We start from the raw sequence: 26,515 nt of genomic DNA on the forward strand, positions 1-26,515 counted from the left end.
GCTATAAAATTAGTTTGATGATTTAATCAAGAGTTTTTTCTTAGATTAAAATCAACTAAAAATAACAATATTATGTTTCGTTTCATAACAAGTTTTTATAGTCCTTGTTTTTACTTTTAACAAAACTTATATTGATAAAAAACACAAGTTTGTTATACAACAGGTTATGTTGCTTAGACTATTTTTAACTAAACAACTTTAAGTTTACTAACAGCTTATTTAAATTAAAATAAACAATACATACTCTAGGATTCTGTCAGTTTCTTGTGCTTCATATTAAATTTAGTTTTATAAATATTGTCTTTATGAGTAGTTTTAGTACAATTGTGCTTATATATACTGTACAATCAAAGTACTATAAAGTGTTTAAACAAGCATTTTAATGGATTAATTCTAAATATTCATTTTGTTTGTTAAAGTTGACAAAATGATGTTTTTCTGTTAAAAAATAGATCGATAATTAATTAATTTCTAGTTAATTATCTTTTTATATTCGTATACCCATGTTTAATTGTTTTTTTTTTTAATTTAACATTTTTTACTCTTCTATTCTCATAAATATCTAATTAATGTCATGAATAGACAACATAATGGTCTCGCTATGGAATCTCCTTTAAGCCCTATTTTTAAGAAACTATTTGTATTTCATATCTTATATCATATTTTTTACTGTAAGAAGCCCATCAAATATTAATTAACAAGGTTTCTAAGGTTTAAGATAGAATTCATCACTTAAGGTATGCGTATTATTGTTATAGCCAACAACGAATACGAACTGGATAACTTCTATATTTTAACAAATGAACAGCATCATTCTATAAAGTTTATAATTAACAGAAGAAAAGAATGATTAGTTATTTTAATTTGATGTAATAGTGAAATAACAAAATACTAAACTTGTGACTACTATTTAAAAAAGAAACGTTTACAGGAAACTATCTGAATTTTAGCATTGTGGTCTGAAACGGAAAGTCAATCTAATCCAGACACTGTGTCATCGTGCATACTTAATCTGTTCACCTGAATTCTTTGAAGAAGAAAATACTTACATTAAGACCTTGTTATATAGGAATGGATATCCTCCTGAGTTAATAAGTAGAACTATTAAATCTCACCTTGATGGTTTAATAATATATAAGGATATTGGACCAGATAAGTGTTTAATCACCTTGAAAATTCCACACATAAATTAAGTTTCTGTATAAAAATTAAGCAACTAATAAATACTTCTTTTTCACCCGCAATTTCCAGAGTAGTTTTTACCTCAACTGCTATGTTGGCACCTGAAGGCAAAGACCAAATACCCACATATAATAAAAGCATAGTTGTATACCAATACAAATGCTATTGCGACAATAGCTACTTGGTCTTACTACTATACAGCTGAAGAAAAAGGTCAAAGAACATACATGCTTGCATTGATAAGTTTTTGAATTTCGCTGAAAAAGAAGAGAATTTTAATAAACTTATGAAAACAATAAAAAAATCAGCTATTGCGGAACACTTAGTAAACAATCAGAGTTGTGCTAAAAAATCAATTTAGAGAGATGTAAGATAAATAAAAGTTGTTGTAACGTGTTTAACTTAGTTAAAATGGAAGTTATATGTATTTTATATAGAAAACCTAACCTTTGTAGGCAAGAAGAATTTGATTATAGTTATTAATGATATTATTTCTATTAATCAACAATTCTGGGTGAAGTAAAAATATTTGTAGGCAAACGGTTTAATTTTCAACTTTAAACTCTATTGCGCACATTCAAAATGTTTGTTTTTTTTTTTTTTTGTGCACAACTAGTTAAAATATATACTTACTATATTACTGTTTACTTAACATTAATAACTTTAGTAGACTTAATTTTGAATAATATCAAAAGTATTTAAATAAAAAATTTAATTAGTGTGCATAAACTTTTATTAAATATATTGAACTTAGTTTGTTTAAAGTTATAACCAATTCGTAAAATTATTAAAAAAATTATATGCAAAAATCCTGGTTGTTTTTAAAAACTACAAACAAACAGACAATTATGAAAAAAATACTGAGCTACTTTTACAAAGAATTAACTAGATTAAAATAAAACATTATAATAGTGTTTTGTATAAAGCTCGCAAAGTGAATTCAACTTTTGTCCAAGAATGTTAAAAAGTTACGAATAAAAACACATTTGTTCAAAAAAAAGTGTCAATTATTAGAATAAATTTAAAAAGTAGTGCATAAAACAAAAAATAAAATGCAAATGTTAAAAATTAAAACAACTTTTAAATTAACACCTCTTTAAATATTTAGGTTTTCATGAGAAAATAATTTGAACTAAACATTTGAAGGAAGACAGTTAACTTAAAAAAATTGTGTTTTATTTTGATAAGTGCAAATAACATAAAAATTAAAAATCACCATGTTTAATCAAGTTTTGTACTAAACATTATAAAAAAGCTGAACTTGAAAAGTAAGCTTAGTTTACGTATTTTCTGAGAATAATTTAAACAAATTTTTGGTGAGAAGTTTTAAAAACCAAAAAAAAAAAAAGAGGAGTAGATTAACTAAAAATATTAATCACTGATTAAATATTTTGAAGGAAAAAGAAAAATTTGTTTTTTATATAAATTATATAGTTAATGGAATAAGATAACACTCTTTCGTTAAAGTTTTAAATATTTAACATAACAAAATTTTGAGAATCATATAAATATAAACTGGATATTATAAATTCATGATATTTTATACTACAGATTTAAACTTAAAATAGAAACCAGTAACTTTTTAAGAACTTTATATTAAAATTGATTGATTCATTAAAAACCATACAAAAAGTTCAAGGTAAAAAATTTTGATTAAGAATAAAACAATAACTTTAAACTTATAAAAATTAAAAGTAAAAAGTCAAGTTAGTTCGCATGAATAATCATTTATAAAAAATTTGTAATAATTTCTTTCAACCGCTAACCAGTAAAGCAATTTCTATTATCCATTTAAAACAACTCTAATAACTACTTAATATTTTTATCGTCAGTCACTAGCTAGAAAGTCTTCTAGTTCATTACCTCCACAAAAACCTTCGTTTTCTTCAGGTTTTTTAGTTTCACTTTTTTTAGATTTTTCTTTCTTCTTTTTCGTTCTGACCGAAGAAGTTTCATCGCTATTTTCTGTTTTCTTTTTCTTCTTCTTCCTTTTAGTTTTTCCTTCGCTCTTACCTTCTTTTTCTGCTTTGGAAGACTTTTTCGGTTTCTTCTTTTTCGTTTTGACTTTCTCTGCTTCTTGCTCGGCACCTAAAATGATGTATCAAAATTAATTAAGAAGATTTCGTATCTTTACCAGTTTTTAGTCATTGAAAGTTTTTCTAAACAGTAGTTGAAACAACGCTTAACAATTAAAAATATATTAAAAACGAGTAAATGCAGTGAAACACAAAAATTATAATATGTTTTTTAAATGATTAACACTAAATTAAAACTTGTGCACACTCTGTTAAAAATTTATTTATTTATATAACTAGTAGTTTTATTGTATTCTTTATTTTAAATGTATAGCAAATAGTATATTAATTTTTTTTCAACATATGAAAAAAATAAGTTTGAAATAAATACAAGTCTACATAAAGGTTTGACCATACCACTTTGATTATAATACCACAAACTTTCGGTAGTTCTGATATCAGTAAATTTTGAAAGTTTGTGGTCTGGTGATCGAAGCGGCATGATAAAACTTTTATGTTGACTCGAACTTTTCCTTACGGCACACGAAAGTCCAGCTTTTGGTCTGATAGACTCACGACGATAAATAAATACATGTACTGTACATGAACAAACAAAAAAAGGTTTATCCCCGAAACTTTCAACAAAACTACCTGAAATTTTAGGTTCTTCTACGGCTCCAGCTTTGTCCAGAAAGCTGAAATCAGAGGCTGAAAATGTTATTTCGCTCTGAATTGTGTTTTCACTTTTTACATTTCCTGTTTCAACTTCCAAATTTCCTGCTTCAACTCGCAAGTTTTCAGTTTCTATTTGAAGATTTTCAGTTTTTATTTCCAACTCTTCCATTTTTTCCTCACTATCATGTTGCTCTTGTACAGAAGAATTCTGAAAAAATATATAGTTAGCTATTAATATACTAGTTTAAACCAGCGATGTTTTAAAAATGTTCTAATACTTTTTTCGTCTTACTATCTTTGATTAAGGCTTGTTTGATTTATTAAGGTCATTTAGCTCTAAATTCCACAAGTAAACTACTTTAATTTTTTTGCGACCTTTTCAAGCAAAAATAAAATATGAAACTGCACATAACAATGTTAGTTAATTATACTGTTTTTAAAACTTATTCATGCGTAAAGAATATAAACAAAAATGTTGCATATTCCAAAATTCAAGCATATCAGAGTATATTTAGGTAAAATTTAATACATATAAAAGGGTAGCTAAAATCAAATTTAAGGAAACTCTGTCTTCGGAACTTTTATTTTGGTTTTGAAACTAATATCAAAACGTTATTTTATGTTATTTAAATAATTTTGAAATTTACTAAGCATAAAGAAAAAAAAATTGTATTGTTTCTATTACTTTTCTATGTACATTATGTAATTCCAAAGAAAAACATGGCGGTATATAAACATTTCTTGATTTTTTTAATAGTACTTGCAAGCATTTAATAAAATGAACACATAATTTTAATTAACTTTTAAACTAATAACAGCACAAGATAACTGTGGAAAAGCAGGTTATAAATGATTTAGTTTTTGAAAATGACAAACCCAGCTCTAGACACATATATGATTTTTAGTAACAATTTATCACAGTACTCTTTCTTTATAAAACTAATACTGTGTACTTTTATTATATTTTCCAGTGAACTTGCTTCGCTAGGATCTCTATTAGCAAACGATTGACTTTAAATTTTGAATACTTAACATAATTAATACAAATTTTATCGAATATTCTACTTTGATTATTTTAATTTTCTAGTCACTAAAAAAGTCAATTTCCACTTGACCTCTGTTTAAACCCAAAAAAGTATATTATTTAAAAGTACTTTGGAAAGTTTACAAGTAGCAATGTTTTGTGGTCGTTTGATAATCGCTACACATTTGTTTTTAAAGTTTATCATGGTTTTATTTATCCATAGAACTTTTTTTAATGCAATAAAATATGGATATAAATTTCATTAATAATTAACGATATACTTTGAACACTTTGTAATAACTTATACTCAGCTGAAATATTTCAAATAAATATTTTGCTACAAAAATATTTACCTCATTCTTTTCTTCAATAACTTGCGGTTTATCATTTTCTACAGCATTTACTGGAATCTCAATTTTTTCAACATTTGTAATGTTTTCATCAACTTCTACCGTTTTTTCTTGATCAACATTTGATTCTTTAGATAAGTTAGCTTCATCTGAAATTTTATTTTGATAATAATTTTTAAATGCAAACAGAAAGTATTATACTTAAAATTTAGTTTTATAAGCTGATTAACTTATTTGTAAGACTTTTTTAGTTTACTAGCTGTTAGCAAACATTAAATAATCAGGTTAAAGATTGTTGAACAACATCTTGCAAATCGTCAGTTAATTTATTATAATTAATTTCAAATTATTTATTGTTAAAGCTAACCTTCGCTATCAGAATCCTGATAAACTTCAACATCTGAAATATTTTCAGAAAACCCAGTAACCATAGGGTTTCCATCGTCTTCAGATTCATCAGATGACACGTCATAATTGGTTGCCGTGACGTCATCATGTTTGATTTCCGTGGCAACAACTTCATCAGTTTCCGGAGCAATTATTTCAACTTCTTCAGTAACCACTTGCACCTGTTCTGGTAACTTGTCTTCCACGGAAAGCTTTATAAAAAAATTATAAATTTATCTGATGCAGTTTGCATTTAAATTAACTTTATACAGGGTGGCCACTAGTTTTTGAGAAATTTCTTCGAGGTTTTCTGAATTTCTTCCACGTTTTCATTATACAAAAAACTGTGTTTTAACTTCAAAAAGATTCTGAAAGCTACTTTAAATGTCTTTTTTAATTAAAAAATTTTTGATGATAACAAAAAAAAAATGTTTATGATAAATTGTTTGTGTCAAATCTAAATTTTACTGACTAACATGTGAAATCTATTTAAAATACAGGTTTTATTAGCCGAAATTTTCAAATTCCAGGTTTTTCCAGGATTTCAGGTTTAATGGCCACCATGTTTATTTAACTTCATAATGACTTTAACTTTCTTATTTACTTTAACTGCAATCTTAAAACTAAGTTTAATTAAAAACAAATATTACTTTTTCTTCTTCTATATCGTCCTCCACACTATTTTCAACTTTAACATCTCTCACAACTTCGCTTTGTGACGTCACTATCTTGTTCTCAGTGACGTCATAAACGCCGTCGTCGCTCGAGTCTGACGTCACATCGCCGATGGACGACACGTCGTCATCGTAACCCACCACCATGGGATTTCCCCCTTCGTCGTCCGAATCAGATGAAGATTCCTCGTCTAGGGGATTTTCCGATTTCCTGAAAAAATATTGTTTGAAAAAATAAATATTCACTTAACTTATTTAAAAAAGTTTATTATCAAATAGGATTCAGTTAGGCCGTTTGTTTGAAGGTTTCTTGCTATGATTCATATATATATACTTTTGTATTACTATACTACTTTTATCGTGTTAAGTGTTCTAAATTTTATATTTTTTATCATAAATTTTTTTATAAAATGAATGGGAACCGTACAATTCCAAACCGATCAAATTCGAGAACAAAAATAACAAAAATTAACAAAAAAATATTAATACCGACCGAGGTTAGGGTCAGGGGTAACAGTGAAAGTAAAAAAAATTATTGATAAAAAAATATTTAAATAAATAATGAAAAAAATAGGTCTGAATTGTGAGTATACCACAATAAAAGTAACAAACCAATATGTTTTTTTTTTTTCTTTAATTTTTATCCATTGTTTAATAATAATATCTTTTATAGAGTTATATGAAGATTTCTCTTAGAATTTTTTTTTAATTACATACATATAACAGGGTTGCCACTGATTTTTGAGAAATTTCTTCCAGGTTTGCTGAATTTCTTCCAGGTATTTGAAAGAACACCTTTTTGGGTCTATTTTTAGTTTAAAGTTAAGTTTAAGATTAAAAACTATGTAAAGTAGTATAACAACATTGAAACGATACTCAGGGTTCGTGCGCGAAATTTTTTTCATTTAGTCTGACTGAGACCAATTTAGCCTGAAATTTTTTTTAAGTAAGGAAAATCCCCTTTATAAGCCATTTTAGGTAATGGAAGGTCTTGATTAGTACTATTGTAGTCTCTGACTTCAACCAGCTTTATCTCAAAAATGTTTTTAGCTTTAAAAATCTGCAAAAAGCAACTCATAGCTTAGTTACAAATCAATAAAAATATGACTAAATTGTGAAAAAGGTGATTGACTTCCATGCCCTTAACATAACAAATTCAGTGATAAGTTTTAAAATAAGTGTTATATATAACCTATTACTAGTGTAAAAGCTTAATATATTACTAAACACAATTGTTCAATTTAATTAAGCACTAAGCAGGGTTCGTGCGCGAAATTCCTTTTCATTTAGCCTGACAGAGACCTATTTAGCCTGACATTTTTTCAAAGTAGAAAAAATCACCTTCAGAAGGCATTTTGGGTATCGGAGGGTCTTAATTAGCAAATTAACGCAATAAAAGTATTCACAAACACTATTTTTGAAGAAAATTAAAATTTAAATAAATTATTTCAACATCTATCAATCGCTTACCCAGCAACTTGAATATTTTTAAACTGGTCATTATAATTTCTGCTTCAATGAATTCATACCTTTATTAAATTTTGGGGCTTAGTTACATCCACCGCTTATCACCCATATACAGGGTTAGTGTCAATTAGTACTTGAATTCGTCAATTATAAGTTACATGACTGGACCAGAAGCTTTTATTAAAACAGAAATGTGAATAAGTCTGTAAAAGAAAAACAAAATGTAACTAAACAAATCTCTCAAAAACTTTATGTTATCATTTAAGCATCTTAATTTTTAAAATAACTAGTTAAACTAATCATGATATTACATAAGTTATTTCAAAGAATCCTTTAAAACGAATACATAAAGATAAGTATTAAACACATGATCTGGACTCTAAAACTTATCTTTTCATTAACAACATATTTTTTAAAATAACTACTCAAACTAAAAAAACAGTTTAAGCTTTTTATGTTACTACATAAACTATTCAAAAAAATCTTTATTAACGAATGAATAAAAAAACATTTATATTAAAAATAATTTTATATTTAAAACTGTTATATAAAATAAATGTCTTTGAACGAAAAATATACGTAAAATTATCTAAGCGTTATAATAAACTGAAACATTTAAAAAGAGTAAAATAAAAATTACTATCAACTCATTAACTTGCAAAATATGATTCTACTAATTATGAAACTTATATCTTTAAGCTAAGTTTTAGTCTTGTGAATATATCTCTAATAACTTTGAATTAACAGAAAATAAAATATATTAACAAACTGCTAAGAGTATAATCTAAAAAGTATTTGGTATAAAGCCTTTATATTAAAAATTAAAACAGTTTAACCAACTAAGCTCTGAAAAACAAAGCTCATGTAAACAAATTCAGACAAACAGCTAAGTTGTTGAACTAAACTGTAATGTTTAAACTGTACTTCTTATGATTTTTTATAATTATGACGTATATAATCTACTAAAAACAAAATAATGAAGATTCTTAAAATAATTTTAGAGATTCAACAAAAGGTTTAAAGCACTTATTTTTACAAATACTGACTGATTTTGTCTTTAATAACTAAATCTTTATTTAGAAATAAATTCACATCTCAATTTGATCTTAATTTAAAAAATTTCATGCATTTGAACTGACAAAAACTGAGATTCTCAAATTTTTAAACATAAAAACTGATTTAGCCTGACGTTTTTCAACTTTTTTCAAAAAAACTGATTTAGCCTGATTTAGCCTGACTTAGCCTGACGCGCACGAACCCTGACTAAGTAAAAACATTATAACGAGAAGTTTTGTAATAAAACGACCTGCATTGTCGTGTTTTTTTAACATTTAAAATATAACGCTTACACAAGTATTAAAATAAATAAATAAAAAATAATTATAGTATTTTGACAAATACTTAAAATTTATGCATAATTATAAATCCTAAACTCTAAATAGATACACTGATTGCTGATGTCGTATCAGATTTAAAAAGCTTAATTTTAAGTTAAAAAACCTTTAATATTTTATTCGTGTAAAGAAAAATGAATTGTACCTAAAATTTGTACTCCCAAAAAAATTTAGTACTTATATCTTAAAGCTAAGTTTTAGTGTTGTGAATATCTCTAATAACTTTAAACAAACAGTGAAATATATGAATAAAGTGCTAAGAGTTTTATTCTAAAAAGTATTTGTTATAAAGACTTTAAATTATAAGTTAAAACAGTTCAACCGACTAAGCTCTTAAAAACATAGCTGACGTAAACAAATTCAAACAAACAGCAAAGTTATTGAACTAAACTAGGGGTGGGCAACGTTTTTAAATCAAAGGGCCGGATCCGGAAAAATTTAGTCTTTTGCAGGCCGGAGCGTTTCGAATTAGTGATTTACCAGATCCAGCCGAAGAATGACTTTTTAGATCCGAATCCGACTGGATGCTAATTTTAAGTAAAGATCCGGATCCGGTCGGATTCTAATTTAAATAAAAGTTTCGGATCCGACCGAAGTCTAATTTTATAGATACAGTTAATCACTTTTTTTAACCCTTCAAATTCACAAAATTTTCTCATATCTGACAACTTAAGATGTAGATTGAGACATGTCAGATGTTTAAATAATGTCTATAAATAGAATTGACATTGTAATTGACAAAGTTACGTATGTAAAATATCGTACTTAAAAAAGCATTTTGTTTGGGGTAATTTGACAAAAAGAAATTTCAACTAAGTTACAACAACACAAAATATTAGGACAAAATGGTGTACTTATAAGTACACATTAATTTATAAAAAAGTTTTTTAGCATGTTTTAATGTCAAGTTCTTACAGATTTATTTTGTAAAAATATGATAAAAATTGCGGGCCTGTCACTTCGCTCGCGGGCCGGATCTCACTAAAATTTGAAAAACGGTCGGGGGCCGGTCATTTTCAGTCTGTGGGCCAGGTCCGGCCAGCGGTCCGTACGCTGCCCACCCCTAAACTAAGCAGTAAGGTTTAAACTGATTTTTTTTTTAACTTTCATAATTATGACGTATATAATCTACTCAAAACAAAATAATGAAAATTCTATAAATTTTTTTAAAGATTCAACAAAAGATTATAAGCATTTATTTTTACAAATACTGACTTATTTTGTCTTTAATAACTATATTTTTATTTAGAAATAAATTCACATCTCAATTTGATTCTAAAAAGATTTCTCAATTCTTTTTAATCAAAAATTTTCAAGCATTTGAACTGGGAAAAATCGAGATTCCCAAATTTTTAAATAAAAAACTGATTTAGCCTGACCCGCACGAACCCTGGACACCCACGAAAAAGTGTTTTTAATTACTTTGATGATAACAAAAAATGTTTATCTATATAATAGAATTTTCGTGTCAAGTCTAAGTTTTACTACTTAACATGAAAAAATTATTAAAAATTCCAGGTTTTTTTTTCAAAATTTCTCAAACTCTAGGTTTTCCAGGTTTTTTTAGCCTTTATTGTCAAATTCCAGGTTTCATGGCCACCCTGGTATATACAATTTTTTATTTTTAAACATTTTTTAAATAAGCACCTAATAATTTTTTTTAAAGTGTGCTTGAAATTTTTGCTGCAATAAAACTTTCAATATTTTATTTATCATTATAATTAAAAGTGAAACCCCAATTAAGTCTGTAAAAAAAATTCAAAAAATTTCAATATAAATATTAAATAAAATATAACTTCTTGTTTATTCACGTTGTTTCATTCAATTATTTTTCAGTTTTTTTTTTATAATAATACATTTTAAATTATTGTTTTTTAAATGTTTTGATTAAAAACTAAATAACTATAATTATTACATTAATAAAATAATATAACTATATGATAAAAATTTAATGAACATAATTTCATTTAAAATTATAAACGTAATTAAACTCAGGTTTTAGTTTACAAAGCTTTATCTTTAATTCTATAGGTGGCCACAATATCAGAAATTTGCTTTTAACTTAAAATTATGTAACTAAAAGTCATTCAAGCATCTAAACGTAGTAAAATAATATCCATATTTCAGCTATGTTTGTATTTAAAACTAATCATGTTAAGTCTTAGATAATAATCTAAAAAAATAGTAACTCTAATGCAATATATTATAAAAGAATATTGAAAAACTCACAAATTATCGCTGCTTGAAGGTTCATCAAAGAAACTATTATCCAAACCAGTGCTACTATCTGGCACAAAATCGTCTATATTTTCTACATTTTCAAAACTTTCTGGTGTTTTATTTTCCACTTCTTTATTTTCTTCTTCTACTTTTACCTCTGTTGGTTCTTGTTGTTTTCCTAACAAATTTTAAAAAATATATCTCAATCAAACTACTGACTATATTCACTTAAATTAATATTATTTAAAAGGCCTAAAAAAAACACCTAAAAACCTCCTTTATTATTTTCAGTAAAAAAACTATTAATACATTTTACTTAATGTTTAAAACAAAACTGATTATACTAATAACAATTTTAGTAATAACTAATATTTTGTTATAATAAAAAACCTTAAGTATGATAAAATGCTTAAAACATTTATAAACTTGTAAAATACACTTACCTTTAACGTAGAAAATACACGCATTGCTAGTCTTGAATTAATTTATAAGGTTAAAATCAGACTAAACATATATTATTGTTTAACTTGCAATTGGAATTACATCCTAATTATTCAAAATAAAACCTTTACCTTTGAAAAATCTCGACATGAAACCAAACTTAGAAGCAGGTTGAACTTGACCATTTGATTCAGGTTTTGTTTCACTTGATTCAGGTTTTATACTTGAATCAGATTTTTCTTGTTCTATTTCTTTATTCTGTTGGTTTCTTTAATTAAATACTTATTTTTGTGCTAACGTTATAAGTATGTAATGAACTCACATTAAAAAATGTGATAACTTAAAAAGGAGCTTATGTACATTTTTGAGATTTAATTTTTTTTAACAAACTTTAAAAAGTTTATTTTTATTTTTGATAATACAAAAGTAAAAACGGTTATTTGGTGTTATACTCTGCAGTCTCCTACAAAAATATTACTTTAGCATTTTTTATACTAGTGTTTAAAAAATTAGTTCAACATACTTTTAATTTAAATTGACACAAATATATTTAGCATAACTCTTATTTTATTCTTATGTACTAACTTTCTTATCGTCTTGTTGTGCTTCTTTTTTATCTTCTACTTGTTTGTTTACTTTAACGGGAGAAATAGTTTGGTGTTGGAAACTAAAAATAAATACTTAAATAACGTCAGTGATATACTGAAATTTAAATTACTAATTTAAACGATATTTATTTCAATGACAAGAGTTAACTCCCTACCATAAAAGACAGGAAATACTAAACAAAATTAGAAGAAAATCCGATTGTAATTTAATTTTAAAATTTTATTTTTATATATCGCTTGTTCTTTACATATTGTTCATTGTTTGTTTATAAAACTAAATGTAATAAAACATTTCTTCTAAGAAATAAATTCTGTTTAAAACATTTAAATCTGTTTTTCAAATATAAAATTAGTTAATTCAACTACTTTTCCGATCCTTCCATTATTAGTTCTTCCAAACAACTTTCAACGTCTAAATGGTTCGTTTGCAATTGCATCATAAGACTTTCTCTCTGTTGAAATAAAAAATAAGATAAAAACTTTTCATGTAAACGGTTTTTTGTACTGGCAATTTTAAACTTTCTTTTTATATATTATATTTAAATAATAAACTATAACTGAAATTAAATAGGGGTGTGCAAATTAAATTTTTTTATTTAGTAAATTGAGCAATCTATTTTAGTTAAGACAAATAACTATATAACTGTTTTTTTTTTAATTCTATACCAGAGTTTCCCAAAGTTAGTCATGTGGCTTGATGAGCTTGGTGACTAGCAAAAGGCCATAATTTGAAACTTATACTAGATATTCTGGAGCTCATGGTTAAGAGCAAAAAAACTTTAGGTGTATTTAAGAGTAGTTGAAATTTAAACTAGATATTACAGGAAAATAACTTGCTCTAAGTAGACTTTTGAGAAATATCATTGGAGGGGAAATCATTTTTTAAACTTTTCAAAGAGGGCGTTATGAAAAAAGTTTGGGAAACCCTGGCCTATACCAAGTAAGTTTATCTGTAATAATACAAAGAATAGGTTGAGCAAAATACGAAAATTTACAAACAGTATAATGTGAGTTTAATTTATTTTCAATTTAAATAAATAAAAAATCAATTACACAACTAAAAATTATAAAAATTTGTAAGTTGGATTTAATATACCAGTTATAACAAAAGTAATAGATTGAAAAATTTGTGATTATATATTTAAATATACCTTTAACAATAAAAATAGGAAATTTAAAAATTAAGAAACTTATTTTATATACCTGTAATAATAAAATTTAATGAATATATTCAAATTTACCTGTAATAATAAAAATGGTAAACTGAAAAATTTGTGAACATATTTACAAATACCTGCAATAGTAAAAATGGTAGATTGAAAAATTTGTGGATATATTTCAGTCCATATCCAGTTTTCATCGAAGTTTCTAAAATTAATATGGCTGGTGTCCCTGGTGGTCTGAAATAAAAAGAAAATTATTAAAAAAATTAAAAATGAAATAAATTAACAAATTATTGCAATCTAACTTATCAAATATGTGCAAATTTCTTATAGGTTTTACTTTTGTTAAATTATCTAAGCTTTTATCTTATAGATAAGATAAATATTTGGTATTTATTATCATGAACTTATTAAAGTACTAAATAGTTTTACTTTTGAATTGGTTCTTGTTACAAATAAAAAATACAATGGGATACAGTATTTTTTTGTAGTTTTATTTAACTTAAATATAACAACTACATTGCTGTTACACATAGCAATTATATAACATTCTTAATCAAATAACATTCTCCATTGAAAAAAAATTATATAGTTTTTTTGGTCCTTTTTATCTAGGTAAAGTGTTGATTTTCAACTTTATAAAAAGCATTTTTTAGAAAATTTTGAAAAATCACATATTTATTTACATTTTCTAACTTTAACATGGTATAAGTTATAGCCTAAATAAATATAATAATATAATAATTGAGTATGGTGTGTATATTTAAATTTGTTTCCTTAAAAAAATTAATTATTGCAAAACAAATACCTTAAAACAACAACTATTCATGTGAATGTTCAAACTATCCATATACTATACAGAGATAGTACTAAAAGTAAAATAAGCCAGTTTCTATTAGTCATAAATAATTAATATTTTATAAAATCAATATCAAAAAAGTATGCATATGCAAATTTTGTAGTAATCTTAAAATCTACTTCATAATAGAACAAAAAAATAATAATAACCTAATTGAAAACCTAAAAAAATCTAGTTTAATGCTTATATTAAGAAAGAGACTTGATATAAAAAAAGTATACGTACTTTATAGTTATAATAAAAGTAACAATAATTACTTTTACACAAAGTTTAAGAAAATAAAAACTTAAACAATAGAAGTACCAAAAATATACAAAATATAACTATACATATAATAAATAATATAACTATATATACATATTTAATTTATAAAAAAATATATAAGAATAATGGTATTTCTCTATTGTAACCCAAAAAAAGGAAATTTAATTTATATTTTTTTAATTTTACTTGATTTACTTTATTAGATTATACACTAATTTCTGTTTATCACTTTGTATCATAGAAATTTTTACTTATTAACAATATTAAGTCTATAACTTGACGAATTTTTTTTATAAAAATATAAATATTACACAATTTACATAAATAAAAAACATTACAAATTAATGTTTAAATACACTACAACTTTTTTAAACTAAATTTGTAAACAGATAACAAATTCTTTTTACCTATTATTATTATTAATTAAAAAAGTTAAAACTATTCAACGTAATTTATATTGATAACTATATAATTTTATTACATGTTAACTATTTTATTAAATAAGTAAGCTGTTCTCAGTACAATTTTTTAACAAATAAAAAAATATTTTATTCAGAACATTATGTAATTTTTTTTTCTACTTATTAACACCATCCATTAAATAAGGAAGTTCTTCTCCATAACTTTTCAAACAATTAAAAATATACATATATTTTAGAACATTATGTAATAAATAAATATTTTTATTGCCTGTTGACTCCTTCAATTACGTAAGTAAGTTTTCTTTATAAACGTTTTTAAGAACTAAAGTTTTTATCTTAGAAATATTATAAAATAATTATCTTATTACCTGTTAACCCCTTCAATTAAGTAAGTAAGTTCTTCTCTGTAAACTTTTCTGTTTTCACTTGAGTCTTTGTTGTTGGCCAATATCAAACAAGGTATATGGGATGGTGTCTGAAATTAAAACAAATCAATTAACTTTAAACGCGTCAGAAACACAAAATATTTTAGCAAAGTATAAAACAAAACATATACACCATTTTTTTTAATAATTTATTTAATTAAAGAAATAAAAGTTGCTCCTCAATATAATATCAAGCAAGGTATATATGGGAAAGTGTCTGTGATACTAAATAAACAAACAAAAGTGTTTCAGTTTTTATAGTAGACAACAGCTCAGTATATGACAGGGTTGCCACTGGTTTTTGACAAATTTTCTCCAGGTTTTTAAAAGTACACGTTTTTGGGTCTATTTTTAGTTCAAAACTAAGTTTAACGTAAAAACTGCGTTAAATATATAAAAACATCGAAAAAATATCTTAAAGCTTATTTAAATTTGTTTTTTAATAAAAAAATGTTTTGATGATGACAAAATTTTTATCAATATGATAGATTTTTTAGTCAAATCGAAACTTTACTACTTAAATTTAAAAATTGTTTAAAACTCAAGATTTCTTAGTCTAAGTTGTCAAACTCCGAGTTTTTCCAGGTTTTGTGGCAAGGCAATCCTGTTATGAGTAAAAATAAATAAACAAAGGGCATTTCATAAGGCACTTTACACCCAAACTATTGAAACGCATTGTTTCTACGTATTTTGTATGCAAGTGTTAAAATATAAGTAAAAAATACTTTACTATGACTTAAAAAAGTATACATTTTATTAATGAAAACAAATACAAAAAAATGAACAATTTTACATTTCATTTTTAAGTTAGTATAACACTCACACTCAAGTTTTAGAATTAAATAAAAAGTTTTTTTAACAAAGATTATAACTACTTACTATTCTATTAATTATTTAAATAATGTAGCTTATTCTAAGGCCAGGCAAGACTGACTTCAATTTTTATTACAAAGTTAAAAGACTTGCAATATAAAACTAGAAACATAACTTAATTAACTTCAAAATGTTGTTCTTTACCGAAGGAATTAGATTTTTTGTGTTTCATAACAAATGTGGAAGCAAGTATACATAAAGAATAAAAAATATAAACTAATAATAAAATCAATTTACAGGTTATTCTTTTACATGAAAAAAAATAGGCTAGTTATTTCAAATATAACACCATGTATAAACAACTATTAATATAATAAAGACAAATAACATCAATTTAATTTAGATAGTTGTTGTTCCAGATATGAATATGAAACATAACTTGTTACTATCCCATTTACTGTTTTAATAATATTGCTTATAGCTCAGGCCGGACTTACTCTACTGATTATAAAATTCTTTAAACATTTTTTTTAAATTAATCAATTTACTTTTAAAAAGATTAAGCACAAAAATTATTTTTTTATTAGTTTAATGTTGTTCTTCAACATTTGAATTTCTATTTGTCATATGAAGTATAAATATTAAACCACATATAAATTAACAAAAAAAACTATATAAGTAAAAAAAAACAATTTACTTTACATAGTTGTTCTTTCACATACCAATACGAATTTCTGTTAGTCATATCAAATATGAATATGAAACCACATATAAACTAACAAAAAAACCTATATAGTTAAAAACAATTTACTTTAGATAGTTGTTCTTCAACATATGAATACGAATTTCTATTTGTCATATCAAATATGAATATAACAACATGCATAAATAAATTTATATTGAATAATAAACAATTCACTTTAGATAGTTGTTCTTCCACGTACGAATATGAGTTTCTGTTATTCATATCAAATATGAATATAACACCATGCATAAATAAACTTATATTAATTAATAAAATATTTACTTTAGAAAGTTGTTCTTCCACGTACGAATATGAGTTCCTGTTAGTCATATCAAATATGAATATAACACCATGGGCGCCTTTGTACACATTGACAAAACTTGCGTCCAATTTCGGCTCCTCAATATCATCTGATGGTTCCTCGTTTGATAACTTCAACCCGCTGGATTCCTTTTTCTTGTAACCTTTTTTTGTTGTTTATTTAAAAACAAATAAAGTTTATCTATCCCAAGAACAATTAGTTCATTATAAAAACAATACAAGAGTTTATATAAAAACTCAGCAACTCAAATTTGAAACTTATTTTTTTAGTTAAAGTAAAACAGGTATTATTAGTTTAATTGAAAATCGAAGCAAAATTTTTTAACCAAATAATAAACAAAATTATCAATGTATGTATTATAATGTATAATTACTATTTTTTCATTTAGTGTAACAAATAAAATTATAATAATAAAAACATTTATCTACCACACCCTAAATATAATAACAATAACAAGTAAAAATAAGTAGTATTATCAAGAAAAACAATAATAAATAATAAAAATAAAAACCTTTATCTACAACATCCCAAACATCAACTTTAACAATGTCATCCGTAGCTGAAAAAAAAAATTAAATTTATATTTGCTTAATTGTAAAAAAAAAACAATAATCTGAAATGCAGAAATTCTTATAACTGTTTTTGTATACTAAAGCAGTTATGTTCGGATAATGACAGCATTATTATTAAAAATATATATACATAAAAAATTGTTGGAAGTTTTAAAAGTTATGAAAAATTACTTTTTTTAACAATAAGGTTTTTATAATGTCTTATTTATTAACACACAACTAAAATATTTATTATTCTAAAGAATGAAAGTAGTCAGTATCTCTTGTGATGGATCGTAGTTATAACTTATAAAAGTAATTGTAATAACCTAAACTTATATAGTCAATTACCTTTATAGTTCCAGTGAATGGAAGTAGTTTGTATCTCAGGAGTCGGATTGTACTCCTGATTGAAATTGTCGCCCTGCAACCTCGTGAACAAACTTGTCTTTCCTGAAGATCTGCTTCCCCGAATCACTATTTTCACTGAAATAAAATAAGATAAATGATAACAAGATTTTCATTTTAAATTATACTTTTGTTTTGTTCTAAAACTACCTAGTTCTATTGTTGTTCTCATTTAAATTTAACATATAATTGTATGATTAAGAATTTTAATCTACTTATTACTTTAGATTTATTGATACAACTTTTTTTTAAACAAGTGTCACAAACACTAATTTTAGTTTGAGTCGAATATAAAAGATAAACAAAATAATTAACTTGATCTCTTAATTTTTCTATAAAGTATTATTATTTCAGTTGTAGAAAGAGTTATGCTTTTCTTAATGCTCTAAAATAAATAAAAGTCTCAAAAGATTTATGAATAGACTTGTACTAGTATAAATTAATTACGATAAATTAACTTTTATAATAGTACCATTAATAAAATTAATTACAAAGTATAAACAATATTATTCAACTAGCGTTTATTCTAAAGATTAATCACCTAACATAAATAAATATAATAAATTAAAAAATACTAATTGCAGTTATTAAACAGTTGGAAACTAACTGTTGTAATGGACTCCATTCGCAAACTTCTTTTGAAGCTCGGGTTTTATTGTTTTGGGACTGGTGACTGGTGGACTCTTTGCCACATTTTGTTCTTCTTTTTTCTTGAAAAAACTGAACATTCTTTGTAGACCATGTATGTTTTAATAAAATTTAAAGGAGGAGCTGAAATTGATGTGTTTTTAAACATTAAAAAAATTAAACTAACTAATTTCAGGTAATCTGGTATATAGTAAATAAGAGTTGTATAAAAGCAAAACTAAAGTTTTGATAAAATATAAAATTTGATAATCTTCATACTTTATTTTTTAAATTTCAAGAGTGTTGACTGGTTCTTTACTTAAAAATTTATAATCAATTACATTCAAAAAACTGTGTTTGTTAAAAACTGTGGTTTATATTTCTTAAATAATTCAAATTCTTATTAATGGTTCAAAAATGCAAACTAAGTAAAAATATATGTAAGTTTAAACAACACTAAAATATTACCTTGTAGTAAAATAAATTTGAAATCAGGGTTGTTTATAAAATTCGTTTAAATAGTAAAATGTGGTACAGTTATAAAAGTTATCAAAATTAGTAAAAAATATTTGTAATACTATATGTAAAAAAATTTGAACAGCTACTTGGTATGTAATTGTAACTTCAATTTGAGCAATGAAACAATTCAACTGATAAAGATACCACAACAAAAATACATTTTAACTAAGAACCTTATTTTTGTAAAAATTATTGCTCACTTTTTTACAAAACTTGTACACATACTATTGAAGGCCATATAAAAACCATTTTCTGTTTTTAGTTAATTACATATTTGTGAATCACAACAAAAATTTATTGATGGAATCTAAAATATAACTAAAAACAAACTTTTATTTAATGCCATATTTACTAAAGAGATCAGTTTAATAATACTGTTTTCAACAATACATATATTTTATAAAAATTTGTACAGTAAGCTTGCAAAAATAGGTTTATTATTCAGAATTACATTTTATCTGTCCTTTCAAAAGAAGTGTATCATTAAAACAAACTATAGAATTAAAAAGTAAAAAATGTATTGTTAAAAATTTCAGTGTAGTAAATTTTAAATTTGATTATCAGGCATTTAAAAATTGCCTCTAAATTTTAGCTATTGTTTGTTTGTATTTCAACTTGAGTTCTGGCAGAGAAATAACACTCCTAGTTATCAAAAAACAATAAAATATTCTTTTACTTTTTATCATCTATTCATCATTTTGGTGTAACATATTGTAGTTGAACGGCTCGTCCAAATACAGCAACCCGTTTTGATCAGTACTATTAGCCTTCATCACTCTTTTCTTTTCCTTGCACATTTCTTTCAGCAGATGCCTTATGAACTTCTGGCCCTCTGTCAGCTTTTCCACTTCGGCCAAATGCTGTATGCAAGTATGGTCTTGCTGTTGCTGCTGTATCTCAACAATGATGGGCCGTTGGCTGGCGCTGGCCATTTCAAAATCCTCATATTTCTCTTGTTGATTTGATGGGTAATTGCTTAAAAAGAGTCCGACTTCAGAATTTTGGTTTTTGTTGTTAGGAAATGGGGTGTTGAGTTTGTTTTGGTCTTTTACTTGTTCTGCTTCCACTTCATCCATATTTTGCACTTCAAAAAGAATTAATAGTTGAGGATAAAAAATTAGTTTTTTAAACCTGTTTGAAATATAGTTATGTTAAGTTATAAATTACATCTAAAACAAACTTAAAAATAAAACAAGTTTTAATTAAGTATAACTATTTACTTTAAAAAAATTGTTTACAGTTTAAAACGATTGATTTATATAGCTGTGATTATATTTAAACTTTAGAACACTAGTGTAAATAAATAGTAAATGTAAACTGTCAAAAATATTTTCTTTAGTCCATAAAAGGCCAATTTACAAAAACTAAAACTGACCCATGTTTCAAAATTTTAAGTGTACATAACATACAATAATTTATTTAGATTAAAATATTTCAACAATATTTTGAGATACAGTCAGATTTAAAAAATATTTCATTGCAAGTATATGGAGATAGGAGACTTATTTTCTCAAAATTTCTAAAAACAACTAAAAATATATTTCCTCATGTGTTTTAGAAACTATTTATTTCAGTTTATCACAATTTGTTCCTTGTAATATTAACAACTGCTATATGAAACAAACTATAAAAATCATGACCTATAGTAAAGTAAAAAAAAACATTTTTCTAGTTAACATTTTAAATTAAATTTAATACTTTTAATTGAAATTTGTATGAAACAGCATTTACTCTCTTGACAATAAACAGTACAGTTTCAAACTTTAGAAGAGCACCTAATTACATGTTTGTTTGTTTTTTCTTTAAACTTTAAACATATAATTTACTTTAAGTTTTCTCTATCTTCTAGTTTTTTTATCTAACATTTTGTTTTTTTTAGTTCAAATTTTTGTTTGTGTCATAAACACTAGTTTTAGTTTGAGTCGAACATAAAATATCAATAAAATAACTAACTTGATCTCTTAATTTTTCTATAATGTATTCAGTTGTAGAAAGAGTTATGCTTTTTTTAATGATCAAAAATAAAAAAGTCTCAAAATATTTATGATTAGACTTGTACTAATATAAATTAATTAAAATTAGCTAACTTTTATTAGAGAACCATTTAAAAAACTAAATATCAAGTATAAATAAACTTACCTAAACTAGTGTTTATTCTAAAGATTAATCACCTAACATAAATACATAAAAATAAATCAAAAAACACTAATTGCAGTTACTAAGCTGTTGGAAACTGACTGTTGTAATGAACCCCATTCGCAAACTTCTTCTGAAGTTTGGGTTTTATTGTTTTGGGACTGGTAACTGGTGGACTCTTTGCCACATTTTGTTCTTCTTTTTTCTTGAAAAAACTGAACATTCTTTGTATATCATGTATGTTTTAATAAATTTTTAGCAGGAGCTTAAATTGATGCTTTTTTTCAACATTAAAATCAAGTATCATTTTATAAAATAACTAATTCCAGGTAATCTGGTATATAGTAAATAAGAATTGTACAAAAGCAAAACTAAAGTTTTGATAAAAGCTAACATTTGATAAAATTCAAACTTTACTTTTTTAATTTCAAGAGTTTTGACTGGTTCTTTATTTAAATTTCAAAATAATTATATTCAAAAAACTGTGTTTGTTAAAAACTGTGGTTTATATCTTTTATTTTCTAAATAATTCAAATTCTTATTAATGTTTCAAAAATGCAAACTAGGTAAAAATATATGTAGGTTTAAACAATACTAAAATATTACCTTGCAGTAAATTAAATTTAAAATCAGAGTGGTTTATAAAATTCTTTCAATTAGTTAAATGTGGTACAGTTAAAAAAGCTATCAAAATTTGTAGAAAAATAAATGTAATACTACATGTAAAAAAATTTGAACAGTTTTATGCTACTTGGTATGTTATTGTAACTTCAATCTGAGCAATGAAACAATTCAACCGATAAAGATATCACAACAAAAATACATTTAACTAAGAACCTTATTTTTGTCAAAATTATTGCTCACTTTGTTACAAAAATGTGTACACATACTATTAAAGGCCATTTAAAAACCATTTTCTGTTTTAAGTTGATTAATTACATATTTGTGAATCACAACAAAAATTTATTGGTGGAATCTAAAATAAAACTAAAAACAAACTTTTAATTAATGCCGTAATTACTGAGGAGATCAGTTTAATGTTGTTTTCAAAAAAACATATATTATATAACAATCTCTACAGTAAGTTTGCAGAAATAAGTTTAATATTCAGAACTACATTTTATCTGTCCTTTCAAAAGAAGTGTATCATTAAAACAAACTATAGAGTTAAAAAGTTTTTAAAAATGTATTGTTAAAAATTTCAGTGTAGTAAAGTTTAAATTTGATCATCAATCATCTAAAAATTGCCTCCACATCTTAGCTGTTGTTTGTTTATTGAACAACTTGAGTTCTGGCAGAGAAGTAATACTCCTAGTTGTCAATAACAATCAACTATTTATTTAGTTTTTATCATCTATTCATCATTTTGTTGTAGCATATTGTAGTTGAAAGGCTCGTCCAAATACATCAAACCGTTCTGATCAGTACTATTAGCCTTCATCACTCTCTTCTTTTCCTTGCACATTTCTTTCAGCAGATGCCTTATGAACTTCTGGCCCTCTGTCAGCTTTTCCACTTCGGCCAAATGCTGAATGCAAGTGTGGTCTTGCTGCTGCTGCTGTATCTCAACAATGATGGGGCGTTGGCTGGCGCTGGCCATTTCAAAATCCTCATACTCCGCTTGTTGAGTTGAGGGGTAATTGCTTAAAAAAAGTCCAACTTCAGAGTTTTGGTTTTTGTTGTCAGGTAATGCAATGTTGATTTTGTTTTGGTCTTTTACTTGTTCTGCTTCAACTTCATCCATATTTCACACTTCAAAAAGAATTAATAGTTGAGGATAAAAAATAAGTTTTTTAAACCTGTTTGAAATATAGACATGTTAAGTTATAAATTTCATCTAAAAAAAACTTGAAAATAAAACAAGTTTTAAATAAGTATAACTATTTACTTTAAAAAAATTGTTTACCATTTTAAACTATTGATTTATATAACTGTGATTATATTTCAACCTTAGAACACTACTTAAAATAAATAGTAATTGTAAACAGACAAAAATATTTTCTTTAGGCCTTTTAAGGCCAATTTACTAAAACTAAAATTAGCCCATGTTTAAAAGTTTTAAGTGTATTTAACATACAATAATTCATATAGATTAAAATATTTCAATTATATTTTGATATATAGTCAGCTTTTAAAAAATTTTCAATGCAAATATATGGAGGTAGAAGGCTTTTTTTTTCAAAATTTCTAAAAACAATTAAAAATATGTTTTCTCATGTATAAAAACAATTCATTTCATTTTATCACAATTTTTTTCTTGTAATATTTACAACCACTAAACAAACTATAAAAATTATGACCTATAGTAAAGTAAAAAAAAAAACATTTTTATAGTTACATTTTTAATTAAATTTAATATTTGTAATTGAAATTTGTATGAAACAGCATTTACTCTCTTGACAATAAACAGTAAAGTTTTCAGCTAATTACATGTTTGTTTGTTTTTTTTCTTTAAACTTTAAACATATAATTTATCTTAAGTTTTCTACAACTTCTAGTTTTTTAGCTCAAATTTTTGTTTTATTGAAAAAATATTTTTATGATAATTAATTATCAAAGGTGTTGTCTAAAATTACATCAAATTTAACTTGATCCCTTGACCATAAATTTTATTAATACGGAGGAAATAAAATGTTTTTACAAATTACTAAATAATTATTATTGTAATTGTGGAAGTTAAAACTTTGTTTTTGTTCTCTTATTTAATAATGAGCTGTGCTGTAACAAATCTAAAAGAGGTAAATACCCTAACTAGAATAATGATCTAAACAAAACAAAAAGGAACATCAGTTGTTTACAATTTTTGTTTAAAAAAAATCAGTCTCAAACTCTAAACCTTGCAACGATAAAAGTTTTTTTTTTGGTAGGTAAATATTTAGCATTTAAGTATGCACATTTTTGAACAATAATGAATTTTACGTTTGTCACTCATTACTTTTGTTATTTAGTTTTTAGTCCAGATTTTTTTTATTTTTGTAATTAAAAGAGTTTACATTTACAAGCAAGCACATTATCATCTCATTTCTTTAACTCTAGTAGTTTTTCTGTATAGTGTGTTGTTTACGTTTGGGTTTTAACTTATTCGTATGAGACAGTAACACGATAATCGAAAGGTTCTTTTGTATAAAAATCAACTATTGTAGCAGATTTTTTACTAATTAGTTTAACTACAAAACATTTTAAGTTTTATACTTTACAGTCTTTAAAACACAGCAACTGTTAAAGTAAACTACCAGAGTTAAATAATTTAAAAAAAGATAAATAAGTCATAAAATAGAATTAATTTCTTTAAACTAGAATGCTAACTTTTTTACTAGAATTTACTTTTCTTCTGCATATATCATTCTTTTTAATAAAAGTTTTATAAGATAACATTTTTGTTTTCTCAAGAACAATATTTCTCAAGAATTTATACTTTTATAGTATTTATACTAACACAAGTTATAAATTACAACATAAAATAAAAACTCAAACTTTTCAGTTTTAACTCACAGCCCAAGTTTTAAAAAAACATAATTCGCCAAGCGTTTTTTTTTTTCTTTACAAGAAACAATGCTTTTAAAAAACGATTAGTACTTTATTCATTAAAGCAACTTTTCCATCATAATCAAATTATCAACATTACTTAAGAATAGCAGTTATTCTTAAGTAGCTCCTTTTATATTTTTCAATATTTTTTTGCTACTATAGGCGTTGTTAAGTTACTTATATTTTGTAAAAAACTTGTATCTGAGTAGTTTTTATTTCTATCAATTAAACAAAGTATATAGTCTATGTATTTTAAACTTTTTAATAAAACAGCTGGTAACTGTATTTTTGTTATAAATATATAAACGTCATGCGTCAAAATTTTGTTAAACGATCTTTAGAGCTTTTTAAGTAACAATTAACCTTTAATAAATAAGCTATTATGCATTGACCACTCTAAATAATATAGTTTTCTAACCTTTCTAGTTCTTTGTTATAAGTATATAAACTGCATACAAATATTATTCTTTTTACAACTACACGTTTTTTTTAAGTTTATAACTACTTTATACATTTTAACAACTTTTTCTTATTACAACTATAGATAACTATTAAACTAATTTTTTTTAAGAATGTTTCAAGTTTTGGATGTTCAAAGAAGAACAAAAAGTTTTTTAGACTACTAAACATTTTTTATAGTAGAATTATCAAATATTTAGTTTTAAAGTTCTAATATTTGGAGTTTGAAAAAATATTAATACTTTTTGTTAGAACCTAAATCTGATTCAATGAATCTTAAAAAAAATTATATTTGTAGTAAAGTTTGATTACGATTTTTTTTTTCTTCTTATGATTCTGTTGCTATCATTAAAATATTTGTCTCACTTTTTGATGATAGAAGCGGTTTTAAGTTACATACATAAAATATAAATATTAAAACGGTTTAGGACTTTTGTCGATGATTTTGTTGATGATGGTATTAACATCTTCCAAAGTGTTACAAACTTAAATGAGCAAAACAAATTTAAAGATACTTTTAAATAGAGTACCTTGGTTTTTTTTAAGTATAGTTTTTCATTGATGGTAATTACTTTTATTACTTTGTTTATCGATTTTTACGAGCACTAAAAACAATTAATAATTTTATTTGTTTAACAATAAATTTAAACCATTTAGAATCTACAAAATTTTGATTTAAATATTGGTTGATACAAATAATAAATTGATCTTTAAATACTCTCAATAGCTAACTTTATCTAGCAAAAAAAAAGTAACTTAGGTTTGAAAACACTTGTAATAAAATTTGTGGTTAATAAACAAAGAAAAATCGTCTGTTTATAAAGATAATCAACAATC

The 26,515-nt window shown here is 24.6% G+C and overlaps 2 protein-coding genes across 2 annotated transcripts; both read right to left on the reverse strand.

Annotated features, from left to right (window-relative positions):
- Positions 1-2,538: 2,538 nt before the first annotated feature.
- LOC145844077 (uncharacterized) lies at positions 2,539-19,171 on the reverse strand. Its single transcript, XM_082951418.1, has 15 exons — positions 19,017-19,171; positions 18,353-18,487; positions 17,962-18,009; positions 17,411-17,592; positions 15,514-15,620; positions 13,732-13,837; positions 12,804-12,889; positions 12,415-12,496; positions 11,961-12,087; positions 11,398-11,566; positions 6,284-6,518; positions 5,614-5,845; positions 5,250-5,395; positions 3,849-4,080; positions 2,539-3,270 (listed from the first exon to the last, which is right to left on the reverse strand). The coding sequence occupies exons 1-15, from the start codon at positions 19,135-19,137 to the stop codon at positions 3,011-3,013; spliced, it is 2,268 nt and encodes a 755-aa protein (XP_082807544.1). The 5' UTR covers positions 19,138-19,171; the 3' UTR covers positions 2,539-3,010.
- Positions 19,172-19,969: 798 nt separating this feature from the next.
- LOC145844431 (uncharacterized) lies at positions 19,970-21,951 on the reverse strand. The gene is made up of 2 exons (XM_082951829.1): positions 21,794-21,951; positions 19,970-20,639 (listed from the first exon to the last, which is right to left on the reverse strand). The coding sequence occupies exons 1-2, from the start codon at positions 21,912-21,914 to the stop codon at positions 20,242-20,244; spliced, it is 519 nt and encodes a 172-aa protein (XP_082807955.1). The 5' UTR covers positions 21,915-21,951; the 3' UTR covers positions 19,970-20,241.
- Between the last annotated feature and the right edge of the window lie 4,564 nt (positions 21,952-26,515).

The sequence above is a fragment of the Thalia democratica genome, chromosome 9 (assembly GCF_965202585.1).
Source record: "Thalia democratica chromosome 9, ktThaDemo2.hap1.1, whole genome shotgun sequence".
Classification (NCBI taxonomy): Eukaryota; Metazoa; Chordata; class Thaliacea; order Salpida; family Salpidae; genus Thalia; species Thalia democratica.

Excerpts from the sequence above, each read along its gene's own strand:
- LOC145844077 (XM_082951418.1), bottom strand. The coding sequence starts at position 19,137 with ATGTTCAGTTTTTTCAAGAAAAAAGAAGAACAAAATGTGGCAAAGAGT. Across the intron at positions 15,621-17,410 it reads TGGAAGAACAACTTTCTAAA|ACACCATCCCATATACCTTG; the intron begins GTAAATATTTTA and ends TTTTAATTTCAG. Across the intron at positions 13,838-15,513 it reads TTAATTGAAGGGGTTAACAG|ACCACCAGGGACACCAGCCA; the intron begins GTAATAAGATAA and ends TTTTTATTTCAG.
- LOC145844431 (XM_082951829.1), bottom strand. The coding sequence starts at position 21,914 with ATGTTCAGTTTTTTCAAGAAAAAAGAAGAACAAAATGTGGCAAAGAGT. Across the intron at positions 20,640-21,793 it reads GAATGGGGTTCATTACAACA|TGCAAAATATGGATGAAGTG; the intron begins GTCAGTTTCCAA and ends TTCTTTTTGAAG.